The following is an 18971-nucleotide window of genomic DNA, read 5'->3' as shown; positions in this document are numbered from 1 at the left end:
GCAGCAGCTTAAAAAATTAAGGGTAACAAGGTTATCTGTTTTAATTAATATGTTCAGTATTTTAAGCAACCAAAACTTTAAACCTTTTTGGATTCAAGAACCACGAAACTCAAATGCAAAATATTCCCAGATTCCATTAAATGTATACATAATCCTTTACTGAAAAATGACATAAAGCTAATGAAAAATAATAATATTTTTGAAGGAAAGTTAGCTGAAAAATGATACTGTCCAAGCATGACTCTGTAACCCAAATTCAAAATATATCAATCTGGAAAAACAAACAACAGCTCCAAAAAAATAACACCTAGCCGAGAGCTAGAAAGAAAACAACAATTTAACCGTTTTCTTATTCTTCTACCTTTTGCCCTTCCTTTTGTTGTGAAAAAAATAATAATAATAAAAATAATAAGAATTCATGAAGCCCGTATGTTGGGTTTTGCCTCTTATTTTTCAGAAAGAAGATATATTTATTGAAAAATAAAATTTCAGTGGCTAAGTTTTTAAAGGAAATTTTCAATCAGTTGTTGAAGCAATTTAACATTTGAAACTTGGTATCAAACAAGCAGAGATGCATTTAAAGTGTGTTCTGTAAGCATTTAATAAAAATTGGCTAATACTGCCATCATCTGTTCTAAAGAGTTACTGGCTCAGAATTAGATATATGTATTATAGAATCTACATTTGGGTGATAAATCTCACCGTTTTTGTCTACAAGAGGTTTAGGATTACATTCAGGTGTCTTGACATTAGACATTTACAATATAGTTGTTACAAACTGAGCTAGCTGCCTAGAAAAGCTTTACAGGCAAAGGAGAGAAGGTGCATCAGCAGAAAGCTTTTTTTTTTTTTTTAACTTAAATGTATGCCTCTGGCAGGGATGCTACCCATTAGATCAAGTTCCAAAGGGGCTCGTCCAGCCTGGTCTTGAACACCTCCAGGGACAGGGAATCCACAACCTCTCTGGGCAACCTGTTCCAATGCCTCACTACCCTCTGAGTGAAGAATTTTGTCCTAGCGTCTAATCTAAATCTCCCTTCTTTTATCATAGAATCATAGAATGGCCTGGGTTGAAAAGGACCTTAAAGATCATCTAGCTTCAGCCCCCCTGCTCTGGGCAGGGTTGCCAACTACTAGAGCAGGCTGCCCAGAGCCTCATCCAGCCTGGCCTTGAATGCCTCCAGAGTTGGGGCATCCACAACCTCTCTGGGCAACCTGTTCCAGTGCCTCACCACCCTCTGAGTGAAAAACTTTCTCCTAATTTCTAACCTAAATCTCCCCTGTCTGAGTTTAAAACCATTCCCCCTTGTCTTATCACTATCAACACATATAAACAGGTGTTCCCCCTCCTGTTTATACGCTCCCTTCAAGTACTGGAAGGCCGCAATGAGGTCTCCCTGGAGCCTTCTCTTCTCCACTCTAAACAAGCCCAGTTCCCTCAACCTTTTTGCATAGGAGAAGTGCTCCAGCCCTCTGATCCTCTTAGTGACCCTCCTCTGGACCTGTTTCAAGAGCTCCACAACCTTCTTGTGCTGGGGGCCCCAGGCCTGCACGCAGTATTCCAGGTGGGTTCTCACAAGAGCAGAGTAGAGGGGGACAATCACCTCCTTCTCCCTGCTGGCCACCCCTTTTTTAATGCAGCCCAGGACATAGTTGGCCTTCCAGGCTGCAAGCGTGCACTGCTAGCTCATGTCCAGCTTCTCATCCACCAGGACCCCCAAGTCCTTCTCTGCAGGGCTGCTCTCGAGTTCTTCTTCACCCAGTCTATATAAATACCTGGGATTGCCCCAGCCCAAGTGCAACACCTTGCACTTGGCCTTGTTGAACCTCATGGGCTCACTTCTCCAGCCTGTCCAGGTCCCTCTGGATGGCATCCCTTTCCTCTATTGTATCGACTGCACTACTCAGCTTGGTGTCATCCGCAGACTTGCTGAGGGTGCACTTGATTCCGTCGTCTATGTCGTTTGAAAAGATGTTGAAGAGCACCGGTCCCTAGACCAACCCCTGAGGGACACCACTTGTGACTGGCCTCCACCCAGACATAGAACCGTTGACCACAACCCTTTGGCTGCAACCAGCCTACCAATTCTTTATCCATCTAACAGTCAAACATCATCTTCAAATCCATACCTCTCCAATTCAGAAAGAAGAATGTGGTGAGGGAACATATCAAAGGCTTTGCTCAAGTCCAGGTAGATGATATCCATCGCCCTTCCTTTGTCCACTGACACCATCGCTCCATCATAGAAGGCCACCAGATTGGTTAGGCAAGATCTGCCTTTGGTGAAGTCATGCTGGCTGTCTGGGATCACCTCGTTGTCTTTCACGTTCCTTGACATTGCTTCCAGGAGGATCTGTCCTATGATCTTGCCAGGACTCAGAGGTGAGGCTCAGTGGTCTGTAGTTCCTCGGGTCCTCCTTTCTACCCTTTTTAAAAATGGGAGTGATGTTTCCCTTTCTCCAGTCACCATCAACTTCACCTGATTTGAAAAGCCAGTACTTTTCAAATATGATGGAAACAGGCTTGGCAACTGCATAAGCCAATTCCTTCAGGACCCTGGGATGCATGTATCAGACCCCATAGACTTGTACTTGTTTAGTTTCATCAGGTGGTTTCGAACCTGTTCTTTGCTTACAGTGGGTGGGTCTTTGCTCCGAGAAGGGAGGGCAGAAGGTAGACCAATTTCTTCTATTCTGCGAGCAACAAGAAACATCCTTCTACTGAAACAAAATTAGCCATTATCTAACATGGTGCAGCTTCTGGACTTTTCTCACAGAGGCCACCCATGCAGCCCCATGCTACCAAACCTTTGCCACATAAACCCAGTACAGGCACATAGATGCTCACATACCCATAGTTGTGCCACTGGAGAACACCAAAACAACCAGCAGGTGGATCAGGCTGCTAGAATTGAAGTGGTTCAGGTAAATTTGGAATGGCAGTGAAAGGTACCTTAGTACCTTGGTGGGACAATGGCATCTCAAGCCATCAAGGAAGAAATGCAACATATAGATGGGCTCAGGATCGAGGGGTGGACTTGAGCATGGACACTATTGCTCAGATTATCCATGAGTGTGAAACATGCACTGCAATCAAGCATGCCAAGCAGTTAAAGCCTCTCTGATAGTGTGGAAATGGTTGAAATACAAATACAGGGAGGCCTGGCAGGTTGGTTATATCACACTCCCACAAACCTGCCAAGGCAAGCACCATGTGCTTACAGTGGTGCAAGCTACCACCAGAAGGTTTGAAACATACTCAGTGCTTCATGCCACTATCGGAAACACCATCTTGGGCCTTGAAAAGAAAGATTTATGGCAAAGTGACACTCCAGAAAGAACTGAATCAGAAAACAGGACTCATTTCTGAAACAACCTCATAGACACCTGGGACAAAGAACATGGCATTGAGTAGGTGTATAACATTCCCTGTCATGCACCAGCCTCTGGGAAGACTGATGGACTTCCAAGATATGATGGACTTCTAAAGACTGAGAGCAATGGATGATGGAATATTCAAGCACAGCGATATAGATTTAGCAAAAGCCACTTGGTTAGTTAATACTCAATTATTTGCTAATTGATATGGTCCTCCCAATTGAAACCTGTGTGCACTGTAAAAGGGGATAAAGTTCCTGAAGAGCATGTAAAAAAAACATGCTGGGGAGGACAGTCTGGGTTATTGCTGCCTCAGGCAAAGGCAAACACATCTGTGGGATTACTTTTGCTGAAGACCTGGGAGTACTTGGTGGAAAATGCATAGGGTTTGGGAAGTCTGATGTGTATCTTGAGGGGATTTGATTTTATCAAAGAATAGCCAATGATTTTAATTGTAAGATGTTAGTTGCTATATGATGCTGTTCATTATATGATGCCATCATTGCTATGGCTGCTATATGTCATGTCAATGTTATTACAGTAAGAATCACCCAAACTAATGAAGAAAATATTTTGATGGAACCAAGCAAAGTGAAGCAGAAATGGAATCAGAGCTGACCTCAGCATGCAACTATCCAACACCATACACCATCTCTTTTGCCCTCAGAAATGCCCCATTAAGACAGGTGGAGCCCAAAATTATAAACTAAATGAACTCAATGGACATTTTAGTGGGAAGGCTTATAGACTAAGGGTATGATATCTGTGTTTATAGGTCAAAAGACAAGAAGTGTGGTGGTGATTAATTGGGATGTATTGGAAAGTGTGGGACGTGAGCATGACGCACATGGAATAAGAGGTAGATATTGTCCTGGTTTTGGCTGGGATAGGATTAATTTTCTTCCTTGTAGCTGTTATGGTACTGTGTTTTGGACTTAGCAGAAAAATAAAGCTGATAACACACTGATATTTTAGTTGTAGAGCAATGCTTACACTAAGCCAAGGACTTTTCAGCTTCACATCCTGGCCAGGTAGAGAGGAGCTGGGAGACTGGGGGTGCACCAGAAGCTGGGAGGGGATGGAACCAGGACAGCAGACCCAAACTGGCCAAAGTGGTATTCCATACATTATGACATCATGCTGAACAATAAAACTTGGGGAAGGTGGCCAGTGAGGAGCTCCCATTACTTGGGGATTGGCTGGGCATCAATTAGCTGGTGGCGAGTAATTGTGTTGTGCAGCACTTGTTTTGTTTACTCTTTTCTCTGTGTTTTTTTTTCTTTTTTTTTTTTTCTTATTAAACTGTTCTTATTTCAACCCATGAGTTCTAACACTTTTACTTTTTCTTATTCTTTCCCCTGTCCCACTACTACAGGGGAGTAAGTGAATGAATGTGTGGTGCTTAGCTGCATGACAGGTTAAATCACAAGAATTGATTATATAGGAGAATGGATTGCAAAAGCAGGAGTCTTCCCCTGACCTTAACACCACATTTACCTTTGACTGTTACTATTAATTCTCCTTAAAAGGACCTACGGGGACGTTCATAGTGACATAAGACCATGAGTACGACTGTGTGTCATTCAGTTCCCTGCAATTCCAAAATTTAAAGAAAAAAACATTTTTGGACCAGCTTGCTTCACCTTCTGAAGTACAAACCAGAGTTTTTCATAACTTGATTTAATTATAAAATCCATTGTTTTTATATGGTTTTATTATCTTTCCAATCTCTCTTTAAACCTGCTGATGCTTCTGCAAGGAAACTGTTTTGCTGAAGAAAGCCCTTTTGACAGCATCCTTGATTTCCTGGTTCCTTAGGCTGTAAATTATGGGGTTGAAGAGAGGAACAACAATAGAATAGAAAGCAGACACAATTTTGTGTGAGTCATGAACTGCAAGTGTTTTGGGCCTCACATAGATGAAAATGCTTGTTGCATAGAAGACAATGACCACTATAAGGTGGGAGGCACAGGTGGAAAAGGCTTTTTGGCAACCTTGTACAGATGAAATGTGAAGAACAGTGAAGATAATATAGGCATAGGATAGCATTACTATGGAGAGAGGCATCAGGAGAATAAATAAGGCAGCCACAAAATCCATAAGAACAGCTCTTTCCATATCTGTGCAGGCTAAGTTCAAGAGAGGCGAAACATCACAGAAGAAATGGTTAATTATATTGGGTCCACAGTAAGTTAACTGAGAGATAAAAAATACTTTACATCCAGAAATTAAGAAACCAGTCAACCAGGATCCCATAGTAAGGTAGACACAGACAATATGTCTCATAATGGTGGAGTAATGGAAAGGCTTACAAATGGCGACATAGCGGTCATATGCCATGACTGCTAGGAGGAGGCACTCAGTGTTCCCCAGGCTGAGGAAGAAATACAACTGTGTCATGCATCCCATGAAGGAGATTTCCTTCGCCTCTGACACAAAGCTCAGCATTGTCTTGGGAAGTGTGACTGTCACATACCAGATTTCCAGGAAGGACAAGTTAATTAGAAAGAAATACATGGGGCAGTGGAGGTTATAGTTTGTCCAGACAGCCAGAATGATGATAACATTTTCTGCTAAAACTAAGATATATGCAATGAGAAATATTGCAAAGAAGAGAATCTTCAAGTGAGGAGCAATGGGAAATCCAAGAAGAATGAACTCTTTGACCATGGTGTGATTGCCAACTTCCATGTCTCTCATCTACCTCTGTAAAGACAATGACATCAAAGACTTACTATTAGTGAATATAATACACTTGTCTCTCTGTATCTCTCTCTCATTTTACAGTTGTTTTACATTTCTTTCACACTACATTAGTGTTGATAGTGCTATACTTACTAGTACCGTTAATCATTAAGGTAGTCAAAGACATGCTAGTTAGAAGAAAATAACAGTAACTCAGGAAGATTATGAATTCTCTGAGCTACATAATGCCTAACTCCTATTTGACCTTCTAGAGAGAATTATCTGTTACTCTGTCTTGTCCTTTTCTAAATTTTACAGTGCACTAATCTGTGGATTTGTGAACAGAGTTGCCAGAAAATCAATCCCCATAGGTACTTGTGAAAATCACAGTTATGAACATCATTAGCAGCATCTACATAGTCACTACGAATGCATTATTACTTTGTAAAGTGGAAATTTTCATAAAAGTCAGAACTTAAGCTGTAACTATAATGAAATTAAAATAGCTATCATAAATAAAGCTTTTCTGCTCTGTAGACCATACATTCAGAAACTGTGGTCTTACTCTACAACCCACTTTGAAAATTTTCTATATTGTGTCACATTTTCAAAGAATTTTGAAAAATTTGCAAGCATGTTCCCATTTTGTATAATATATTCCAGTTCTTGTATAGAAAGTGTACAAACCTGAATAACTACTGAGTTTTGGGGTCCTCTTTCCCCAAGGACAAGATTCAGTTGGATATATATAGCTATGTAATACCACTTAAGAAACTTCAAGATATCTGAGATTTCCAAATGTGTGTATCAGCTGAGATACAATGTGGTACTGTAATTATCAATTAATTTTAGCTAGACATAACACAGAACCTAAAGAGGACCTCTGACCTGGTGAAATGGCACCTGGGAGCTGAGCAGAACATTTCTGAGCATCTCAATGGTGGACAATTTATTCAAATCTATTTTGTTAAGTTAAATTGGTATCTTGACTTTCTTGTCTTTACTGATGTAAGTCTGTTAACTAACATAGGACCATAGAATATCCTCAGTTGGAAGGGACCCAAAGGGGTCATCTAGTCCAAGTCCTGACTCCACACAGAGCAACCGAAGAGTTAAACCATATGCCTAAGAGTATTGTCCAAACTCTTCTTGAACACTGACATGCTCCTACAATAGAAGTTTTGACACATACAGACTAAGTTATCTAAATAGTTACTTACTATATTATTCAAGATAGCCTAAGCTATCCAATATATACCCCATGAGTTGTTACATGCCCATCATTAATTGGAGGTTATCATCTAGCATATCTCAAGGGGTATTAGACAGCTACACTTTGGCAATTGAATTTTAACTCCTGTCTCACATGAGGACGCCTACATGTAGACCCCAAAATTAAGAACTCTTATGCTTAGAGCTGAATAACATCACTGCTGTCTGATTATTGGGGAGAAAAAGAAACAAGAAAAGTGAAATTCAGAAAACATATGTATCTGAATGAAAAACATCGAGTTTTTTTCTTGTTTTTCTTTATTAAGAGAGCCAATGTTTGCTTTCACAAACTTAGATGTCTAAATTCTAAAGGCTTCAAAGCACATATTTTTATTAAAAACAAATCATATGGATTATACCTTGAAGAATTTCTTGAAAAAGTTTTCAGAACTCTTGTGATCTATTACATTAACATTCATAACATGTTTAGATCTTAAGTGCCTAAATAAAGAGGTCTTCATAGTGTCTTTTTGTAACAGCAGTCCTTTTTCTCAAAGTTATTTGAATGAATCAAGGGAAGGGAAGGGAAGGGAAGGGAAGGGAAGGGAAGGGAAGGGAAGGGAAGGGAAGGGAAGGGAAGGGAAGGGAAGGGAAGGGAAGGGAAGGGAAGGGAAGGGAAGGGAAGGGAAGGGAAGGGAAGGGAGGGAAGGGAAGGGAAGGGAAGGGAAGGGAAGGGAAGGGAAGGGAAGGGAAGGGAAGGGAAGGGAAGGGAAGGGAAGATTGACAAAAGGTATCTTCAATTGAAAGATATCACGTGTGTGTTATTTTTTTTCTTTGCATGAAAACTCACGTGTTCTATGAGAAATAAGATTTATTTTGTGGCTTCTCACTAAAAATATTTAGTTAAATATGTATGCATTTTGTCATATTTTTTACCAGCTTCCTTAACCAATATCATACATGAGAGACACAAAGTGTTATTTTTATTTACAGTAAGAAATATTTAAATAGCAAATACTACAATTTCACTTACAAATTTGAATCCTTCTACCAACGTTGAATGTGTTGCTTGATGTTCAAAGAGAAGCTGAGAAGTTCAGAGAGAATGTGCTCTGATATCCATTTATGATTTCTTCACTTTCCTGAAGACTTTATTTGTGCATTTGGTTTGTTCTTCCAAAGGGACCAATCAAAGAAACAATTTCTTCTCTTCCGCAGCCTGGCAGTAGTATTTGTCATTGAACTTAAAGACATATATCTGTTGTAGTTTAAACCAGCAGGTAGCTAGACAACATACAGCCTTTTGCTCACTCCCCCTACTCTGCAGTGGGATGGGGGGGAATAATGGAAAGAAAAGTGCAAGAAGTCATGGGTTGAGATAAGGACAGTTTTATGTTAAAGGAAAAAATAAAGCAACTAAAAGAATAGCAAAACAAGTGATGCAGAACACAATTACTCACCATCACACAAACGATGTCCAGCCAGTCCCCAGACAAAGGCATCCCCCTTGCCAATTCACCCCTCAATTTTATCGCTATGACATCATATGGTATGGAATATCCCTTTGGCCAGTTTGGGTGAGCTGTCCTGGTTGTGTCCCCTCCCAGATTCTTATGCACCCCCAGTCTTCTTGCTGGCATGGCAGCATAAGAAGTAGAAACGTCCTTGACTTTGTGTAAGCACTGCTCTGCAACAACTAAAAACATTGGTGCTTTATCACCACTAATTTCATCAAAAAAATCCAAAACACAGCATTGTGTGAGCTTCTACATGAAAATTAACTCTCTCCCAGGCAAAACCATGACAGGCAATGATGAAGATTAAAGTGAAAATTTGCTAGTCTTCTTAAAAAAAAAGTTTTTAGTTTCATCATGATTTTTTTTCTATTGTGTGGAGTGGACTGAAATGGAGCAGAGGTACGCAAATGACATCAGAATTACCTCCTCTGAAACAAATAATGATAAACATAGAACCCAGAACAGAGTCTGACATTGTTTATTACTTTTAGATTAATTTCACTTGATTATAAGAAAGAATTATGGAAGCAATTTGAGAATTCTGGTCTTACTAGGGATACTTGAATACCAATTGCATTATATAAGGCAAGGTCAAATAAAATGGAATTTATTTCACATGGAATGTGAAACTACCAGGTAGGAAGCATAGGTTGAGATAGTTTTCCACTGCCCCTGAGATTTTGGGATACACATAGTTGTTGCTATGCAGAAGTAAGAGGCCACTACCACAAGCAATGGTAGGAGAATTATAACCAATGCCAGGATGAAATCCACTGTCACTGCAATTGACATATCCCTGCAGGCAAAAGTTGAGCAGATGTGAGAAGTCACAGAAAAAATGGTTGATGACATGAGATGAAGACTACCTTGAGCGTGTAACTGGTAAAACTACCCACCCTAGACCCAGCTGCTAAGAAGAAGCAAAGAAGCAAATGTCATTGGCCATGATGGGTGGATAGAGAAATGGGCTGCAAACAGCCACAAAGTGATTGTAAGCCATGACAGCTAGAAGCAAACACTTGGTACGGGCCATTGCTATGAAAAATAGACCTGAGCCATGCGTCCCACAAAAGAAATGATCTTGCAACCTGTCAATAAGCTGTAAAACATTTTAGGCACGGTAACTGTAATATACCACATCTCCAGAAGGAGAGATTGTTCATGAAGAAATATACAGGGGTATAGAGGGAGTAGTTAATACAGATTGACCATAATCTGTTGTAGTGTCAGTATATAGAAAGCAATGAAGGCAATTGCAAGTAGGACCTGAAGTTCTCTGAGAACAACAGATATTCCCTGAAGGACAAATTCTTGAGTGCTTGCCTTTTCTTTTTTCATCTCTGTTGTTAACCAAAGGAAAGAAAAAAACAGTATATTATTATCTATTATAAAAATATATTATAAAATTATATTACAAAATTATACTGTATTGTATTATGTTATGTTATATTGTATTATATTATATTAATCACAGAATCAAAGAATCACAGAATCATTTAGGTTGGAAGAGACCTCCAAGATCACCTAGTCCAACCTCTGACCTAACACTAACAAGTCCTCCACTAAACCATATCACTAAGCTCTACATCTAAACGTCTTTTAAAGACCTCCAGGGATGGTGACTCAACCACTTCCCTGAGCAGCCTATTCCAATGCCTAACAACTCTTTCAGTAAAGAAATTTTTCCTAATATACAACCTAAATCTATCCTGGCGCAACTTGAGCCCATTCCCCCTCATCCTGTCACCAGGTACATGGGAGAATAGACCAATCCCCACCTCGCTACAGCCTCCTTTAAGGTACCTGTAGAGAGCACTAAGGTCACCCCTGAGCCTCCTCTTCTCCAGGCTAAACAACCCCAGCTCCCTCAGCCCCTCCTTGTGAGACTTGTTCTCCAGACCCCTCACCAGCTTCGTTGCCCTTCTCTGGACACGCTCCAGCACCTTGATGTCCTTCTTGTAGTGAGGGGCCCAAAACTGAACACAGTACTCGAGGTGCGGCCTCACCAGAGCCGAGTACAGGGGGAAAATCATTTCCCTAGTCCTGCTGGCCACACTATTTCTGATACAAGCCAGGATGCTGTTGGCCTTCTTGGCCACCTGAGCATACTGCTGGCTCATATTCAGCCGACTATCAACCAATACTCCCAGGTCCTTCTCTGCCAGGCAGCTTTCCAGCCACTCATCTCCCAGCCTGTAGCGCTGCTTTGGGGTTGTTGTGCCCCAAGTGCAGGACCTGGCACTTGGCCTTGTTGAACTTCATACAGTTGGCCTCAGACCATCAGTCCAGCCTATCCAGATCTTCCTGCAGAGCCTTCCTACCTTTGGGCAGATCAACACGTGCATCTAACTTGGTGTCATCTGCAAACTTACTGAGGGTGATCCTCTCATCCATATCATTGATAAATATATTGAAGAGAACTAGCCCTAATACTGAGCCCTGGGGGACACCACTGGTGACTAGCCTCCAGCTGGATTTAAATCCATTCACCACAACTCTTTGGGCCTGGCCACCCAGCCAGTTTTTAACCCAACGAAGCGTACACCAGTCCAAGCCACGAACAGCCAGTTTCTTCAGGAGAATCCTGTGGGAAACGGTGTCAAAAGCCTTACTGAAGTCAAGGTAGACCACATCCACTGCCTTTCCCTTGTCCACTACATGTGTCACTTTGTCACAGAAGGAGATCAGGTTCGTCAAGCAGGACCTGCCTTTCATAAACCCATGCTGACTGGGCCTGATCTCCTGCTTGCCCTGCAAGTGCCGCATGATGACACTCAAGATAATCTGCTCCATGAGCTTCCCCAGCACCAAAGTCAGCGGTTAGCTGTGTACAACAGCACAACTGTTAGTTGTACACAACTGTTAGCTGTCTACAAACAGCACAGCTATGTGCACATGCCTTTTATATATGTAATGGTAAAGGGGGTTGATTGTGAGCAATGTCCCATGCACTGGCAGTATGAGCTGATCAATGTCCGCAAGCTATATCTGCACTTATAGCTTGAGCATGTGCCTTGGCAGAGGTCGTATCGTCTACTTCCCTGTTGTTTTGTGACTCAGAAGAATCATCTTTTTGGTGGGCTGAGACATACTTTACTTTTAAGAGATACTTAACGGATATTTTGCCAAATTTGTTGTCATATATTTGCCCTCATACAGGGTATTTCTGTATATGCCAATTTTCTTGGGCCCATCACAGTAACCACATTGTGAGGCTTTTGTATACAACCCAGCTGTCAGTGTACAAATAATGTGCCTTCCCTTCAAGGATAGCCAGGGATGCTGCAATCAATTCAGCTCACTGACGAGATGCCTGTACACCTGTTTGCTGCAATATAATCCCTGAAACTGGAGCATACACAACTGCTTTCCGTTGTCTTCATCCAGTTGAAGTGTATGTTGCACTCCCATCGGTGAACCAGGCATCTTTTTTGTGCTCTCCTGTTAACCCATCATAAGGGTGTGCTTCACCCACAGGAGATTTGGGGAGATATGCGGGGTGGGAGGTGTGGGGGGTGAAGCTTCCCATAGTGTGGGCACACAGTTGAAGGACACAGTTCCTAGGAGCATGGTGTGTGGAGTGGTTACATGTGGTTTTCCCGGCTGGAATCATTGCTGTAAATAACGTTTCCAATGTGTGGCTGCCTGGTCTATCCCTGCATGGGCCCTAAAAGAATTACCTGTAACCCATTCATGAATAGGTAAGGGTGGGTGTACAGTTACACTGTCTTGGTCTGCAATTCTTTCAGTTTATTGCACTGCCAAAACTACCTCTAAGATTTGTTTTTCTGTCAGGGTGTAATGCATGGCAGAGCTTTGGACCCAAATCCTATAGGTTCTTTCTGACTTTTCAGCCTGGTCATTTGCCATAATCTCCATGAAACTATATCATTTAGAATTGTTATTTCCAATTGAAAAGTGTATCACTGCCTTGGAGTACATAACTGTATGTGCTCAGAGCATTTTTGCAGGCATCAAAGGCTTCTTGTTGTTGTTTGGTCCATTGCCAAACAGCTTTTTTTCTAGTCAATTTTTGCAGAGGGTGCATTTATATTGCCAGATGTGGAATAAAGGTTCTCCAACACCCTAAAAGTTCCAGGAAAGTCTGCAGTTGTTTCAATGCAGTTGGTACAGGGAATTGCTGGACTGTTTGCTGTACCTTTTCTGGTATTTCTTTAGTCTGTCCATGCCAGACAGTTTCTAGAAATTGCACAGTAGTACTAGGGCCTTGTATTTTCTTTGGATTAATTGCCCAGCCTTGGTCTTGTAGGTGTGGTTTCAGTGATTCAATAGCTACTTCGATTTTTTGTTGTGACTCTGCCATAATCTGTAGATCATCAATATAATGATAAATAGTGATGGTACCTGACCATACTGCTAGTCAGCTGCTATCATTTAGTGGCTAATAGAGGGACTGTGTATATACCTGAGGCAGAAAATGAAATGTATAGAGCTTTTGTTGCCAGGTAAAGGCAAACTGATCCTGGCTTTCTAAAGGAACATCTATTGAAAAGAAAGCATTAGCAAGATCTATCACCACCTTCTAGGGCTGCAATTTTTTGGCTAATTTTCTCTATGAGAGTAACCATGTCTGGCACTGTAACTGTGAGTTGGAGGGAGGGGTGACTTCATTCAATCCTCTATAATCCACAGTCATTCTCCAAGTGCCACCTGATTTTTGAATACACCAACTAGGATTAGTTCTTCAACTTATTCATCAATGACCTGGACAATAGTCATCTTAAGAGTCATGCCTGAGAGTGCGCCCTCAGCAAGTTTGCTGATGTCCTATTTTCCTCGTCATCGGTGAAGAAGTTCAGCAGCGTTGGACCCACAATTGAGTGGGACTCCTGAGGTACTCCACTAGTGACTGGGTTCCAGCTGCACTTCATGTGATCACAGAGGATCACAATCTTCTGAGCCTGACAGTTCAGACAGCTGTCAGTTCAACTAAGTCTATTTATCTAGCCTGTACTTCCTAAGTTTGCCTATGGGGATGTTATGAGATAAAATGTCAAAAGCCTCACTAAAGTCAACATAACAACATCCCCTCATATACCTGACCCATTAGCTGATTCATCATCCATCCCAAGGCAGAGTTTCATGCATTCCTGCAGCTCCCTGCCCCTCCTCCCCCTCCTATCACGTCCTTCCTAAAGTGCCTATATTCTTTCATAGCAGTGTTCCAGTTGTGCAATCTGTTCACCTCATGTCTCCATGATCACAGTGAGATTGTAGCTATGCAACTACACACAACTCTAGCTCGTCCTTGTTTCTTCTGCTGCATACATTAATGTACAGACATTCACTCATGCTGCTTTCATAGAAAAGGTATGAATGCCAATATGAGTGCCCATTTCCCCATAATTCCTCCCCATAGACCCTTCTTCATTCATGTGCCTATGCTTGAACTGGACTTCTTTCAAACTGACTTTGCTCATTATGATCTTCCTTTTGTTCACATCCCTCTGCATGCTTTGTCTGCCGAACCAATCCACTACTTCCTCACATTGTTTCAGGTCATCTTCTCCCACCTGCATCATTCCTAGTATAAAGCTCTCCTTACTAGGTGTTTTATACCAGAAAAAAAGTGCTGGGTCCTTATGATCCTCATGAAAAAAGCACTCAGACTCTATAACATATTCCTTTAAATGTCATTTATTGGAGCTAGCACTGTAAAGAAATAGTATAGTATAGATAATCAAGTCACTTCAGATGCTGGGAACACCTGCCATTTTTACTTTTTTTGTGTGTATATCATTCTTAGTGACACTGAAGACCTAATTCTGTGACTGTACCCTGGATCTTATGCTAGTTCTGGTACATATGAGTTAAATGGCCCTCCTAGCAGTGGTAAGAATGTAATTGCCTCAAGCCCTGTGTTTTGCAGCAGGAGTTGCTGGCTCATTATGAAACCAGTAAGAAAGGAGCTCAGATTTTGTAAAGTATTGCTCAAAATGTAATTTTTAGGTGCTACCAGTATAAAGAAAAAGAAAAGGGTACTAATAATCGTAGAATGGCTTGGGTTGGAAGGGACCATAAAGGTCATCTAGTTCCAACCCACCTGCCATGGGCAGGGATGCCACCCACTAGATCAGGTTGGCCAAGGCCCCATCCAACCTGGTCTTGAATACTTCCGTGGACGGGACATCCACAAGTTCTCTGGGAAATCTGTTCCAGTGCCTCACCACCCTTACAGCGAAGCATTTCTTCCTAATAATCTTACATCCTTTTTTCAGGTGCTGGCAATCCTGAATTGTATAGCATCAAACAGACCTCCAATCAGGTTACAGCATGCTGCGCATACCCCTTGTGCCGAAATATGATATCTTTTGGCCGGTTGAATCAGTATAGTATTTTCTTGAATAGAATTGTTTTCTTCTACCATTTCAACCATCAAACAGAATGGATGTTCACATGAGAATTTCTTGCTGCACTTTTAGATAAAGGCAAGGATATGAGTGGCATGATCACAGGTACTGCAGGCTCTACTGTTAAAAATCAAACGGCAAAGTTTACCCTGTTGCCAATGGATGCACACGTCACAATACAGGCCTGAAGACTGGGCTGTATGTGCAGCATGGCACAAACTTGTGCCAGCTCAGGTTAAAAATTACATGGATTACTAACTCCTCCATGTACAATTGTCTTCCAGTCAGGTTTACTATATGCCAAACATGAGGTCATGTGAAGGTATGGCTAACACAAATAGTATACATACAGCAAGGGTGACATTTGCTGTATACAGCAAGATTGTGATAATATAAGAAAGTCAGACAATTTCTTTGACATATACTTAGTTCTCTGTAACTCTGTCCATAGGGATTTGGCTAACTGATTTTCATTGATATCCAACCTTCCTACATGGTTTTGAAAACAATAAATCTTATTATTAGGTTTTCTAAAAGAAAATTATCTATTACCAAGAGCGTGGCAGGAATTATTACATTATTATTGTAGCACAATAATTTACAGCCAGGTGAGTTTATTCATGGAAGCATCCTCACAAATAGGAAGGAGACATTTCCACATAGAAACAATGATACAAATTCTTCCTTACCAGACTTCAGTGCAACAAGTCGTTGATGACTGAGGCAACAATGAAGAAGTAAGTTGTAGTGGTCCTACTCAAATGCATTTCAAGAAGGAAGCTTCTCAGTAGTGTCCTTGCTCATCAGTATCCTTATCCTAGGCACTTAGCAATGTGCAGAGCAGCTTGTGACTATGATCTTTCTCAGAACCTCTTTCACTTCCTTGTTCCTGAGACAATAGATTAGAGGGTTTAGTGCTGGAGTGAATACAGCATAAAAGATGGACACTATCTTGTTGAGGCTGAATGGATGGATCCTTCTGGGCCTGGCATACATGAAGAGAGTGGCTGAAAAGAAGATGATGACAACAGTGAAATGGGATGTGCAAGTGGAAAAGGCTTTTCTCCTTCCCTGGGTTGAAGGCATACTCAAAATGGTTGACAAGATACAGCAGTAGGAGAAAATAATGGTCAGGAGAGGTACCAGAAGGATCACCAAAGCCAGTGCAAAGTCCACTGTTTCTGCAAGGGACATGTCAGTGCACGAAAGGTTCAAGACTGGAGAAATGTCACAAAAGAAGTGGTTTATGACTTGTGGGCCACAGAATGTGAGGCGTGAAATAAAAGATACCTTGACCAAGGAAATAGAAAAGCCTCCTGTCCATGAGAGAATTGACAGCTGAAAGCACAACTTGTGGGTCATGATGGCTGGGTAGTGCAGAGGATGACAGACAGCCAAGTAGCGGTCATAGGCCATTACAGCCAGGAGGACGCATTCAGTGCACATGAGGGAGATAAAGAAGTATAACTGGGTCATGCAGCTGGAGAATGAGATGGTCTTGTTCTGTGACCAGAACCCAAACAAAAGCTTGGGCAACGTTACTGAGACATACCAAATCTCCAGGAAGGACAAGTTCCCCAAGAAATAATACATGGGCTTCTGTAGATGATGGTTCCTTTTCACCACAAAGATGATGATTGCATTCTCAGTGATTGTCACCATATAGGTGACAAGAAAGACCAGATAAAGTAAGGTCTGGACCTGCACCCCATAGGAAAATCCCAGAAGAATGAACTCATTGATAGAGGTTTGGTTCTTCATACCATATTGGGTGCACACAGCTATCCCTGCAGATATCAAAACAGAAGAAATAGAAAAATGTTAAGAGTTCCACAAAAGTAAGACTGTGTGAAGAATTAGGTCATTTAGTAAACTGTTTCCCATGGAAACTGTTTTTCACAAAGTAGAACCAAAATTTCTGACCAGAATGAAGTGAGCTACACCTGTCATTGTTTCCCTTGACTTGTTATCTCGCTTTTAATAGCAACACTGGAAAAAGCAAAACAAACCAAAAATGAACAAAAAAGCACCAGAAGACCTTCTTAAAGTTCACCATTTTCCTGTAGGACAGAGAATGGAAAAAAAAAAAAAAAGCTAACTCACATTGCTGAAAAAAAGCACCACAAAAGCTCAGATAGTATGCAGACAAAAATGTTTAAGAAAAATAATATAAATTGAACAGATCATTTTGAAAATATTACAGATTTTAGTAGTTTATGTTTAAGCAAGTCAAATGAGATTTACCATGAACGGCAAGACTGGTTCCTTCAGCCCACAATTCATGTAACTGAAACACATCTTAGAAAGAGAAGAGTAATTCTCTCTTCCACTTAGACCTCTTCATCTTAGCTCTAGACATCTATCTAATGGATGTTTTAATTTCAATAACTTAAAGTAGATATTACATGTTTCTATGAACTGTTTTGCTCTAGATTCCATTTATAATCAATGGATATCTGGATAATAGGTATTAATTGAGCATTTATAACCTAGAGTATAACATAGTCTTCAGATATAATTTATGCTAAAACATATAATGTATTTGCACTCTAGAAATGCCTATTTCTCTTCATAGAGATTTCAGTGACCCTTGATTAACCTTTAAGTAGATGCCACTGTTTACAGTAGAACTGTAGATGATTTAAAATAGAGGAGATAAGGTTTGTTCTTACTGCTTTTAAGGGAAACGAGCATATAATTAACTCACAAACATACCTCATCCCAATCTACTTGCTTTCAGATTTTACGGCTCATTAATACAAGCAAGTTTGTGGATAGCTAAGAAAGAAAGATGTCAACACAAGAGATGTACTTACGTACTGAGAACAGAAACATACTCTTTAGCTATTTTCTTTCATTACCTACCTGAATATGTACAGTCCTTTGATTAAGCGATGACAAATAGAACTGGAGACAAGGAGTACTCGCATTCAGCAGTTTCAAAATCTTGCACTTTCATTAAGAGGGAAAATCCAGTGAAAAGACAATACATTTTGCTATTACTCTTAATTTACAGGTATTTTCCCTTACCATACAACTGTCAGTTTACATGAAGTGCATGGCATAACAAAGAATAAATTGTTTTTGAAGCATTCAGATCAATAACTTACACCAGAACGGATCTGTGATTTCTTGTGTTATCTGTTACTACAAGAAAGCATTAAGACTTGCTTACCAATTCAGGATTCCCAAGTATGCATTTGGCCATTAAACTCGTGCAACAAGCAGAGGTATCAGATAGAGTTTTTCTGAACTACCTGAAGGGTTGTCCTTTAAAGGAGTCAGTGATTTTTTTTTTTGGTTGGTTGGTTGTTTTTCTTCTCTTTCTCTCCCTCTTTTTTTTTTTTTTTTTTCCTTCTTTTATGGGAAAGCTTCCCTTGCAGCAAAAAGGGCTGAGCTAGTAAAGTCTTTTACCAATTAAAGTAATGGAGGGTGTAGAAGCTTATTATCTCTAATTATCTTCAATAATTATCTCCAGAATACTCTGCTTTGTTGTGGCACACCATGGGCTGCAGGGAGATAACCTGCTCTACCATGGGCCTCTCCCCAGGCCACAGGGGAAATTCTGCTCCAGTGTCCAAGAACCTCCTCCTCCTTTTTCACTGCCCTTAGTGTCTGCAGGGTGGGTTCTCAGTCCTCTCTCCTCTAGCTGCTATTGCACAGCGGGTTTTTTTTATGTTTCTTGAAGTGCTCTCAGAGGTGCAACCAATGTCACTCATTGGCTCAGCTGTAGCCAGTGGTGGGCCCCTTTTGGAGCTGTCTGGAGCTGGCTTTTAACTATCATGGGGAAATTCTGGACTCTTCTGAC

The 18971-nt window shown here is 41.0% G+C and overlaps 2 protein-coding genes and 1 pseudogene across 2 annotated transcripts; all 3 read right to left on the bottom strand.

Moving 5' to 3' along the window:
* Positions 1 to 1656: 1656 nt before the first annotated feature.
* On the bottom strand, positions 1657 to 6078 carry LOC121059808 (olfactory receptor 6A2-like; the record flags this gene model as incomplete). The annotated part of the gene is made up of 2 exons (XM_040536953.1): positions 5151 to 6078; positions 1657 to 1679 (listed from the first exon to the last, which is right to left on the bottom strand). Coding segments are annotated over exons 1-2 (951 nt in total), but the record flags the coding sequence as incomplete, so codon positions are not given.
* A 3326-nt stretch (positions 6079 to 9404) lies between these two features.
* Positions 9405 to 14335, bottom strand: LOC121059452 (annotated as a pseudogene).
* Positions 14336 to 15781: 1446 nt separating this feature from the next.
* Positions 15782 to 16924, bottom strand: LOC121059864 (olfactory receptor 6B1-like). The gene has a single exon (XM_040537039.1). It carries the CDS (start codon positions 16922 to 16924, stop codon positions 15989 to 15991), a length of 936 nt encoding a protein of 311 aa, XP_040392973.1. The 3' UTR covers positions 15782 to 15988.
* Between the last annotated feature and the right edge of the window lie 2047 nt (positions 16925 to 18971).

This window comes from Cygnus olor, chromosome 25 (assembly GCF_009769625.2).
Source record: "Cygnus olor isolate bCygOlo1 chromosome 25, bCygOlo1.pri.v2, whole genome shotgun sequence".
Lineage (NCBI taxonomy): Eukaryota > Metazoa > Chordata > Aves > Anseriformes > Anatidae > Cygnus > Cygnus olor.
The sequence above is the reverse complement of the archived record's forward strand: the minus strand, read 5'-3'. Positions and strand labels throughout refer to the sequence as shown.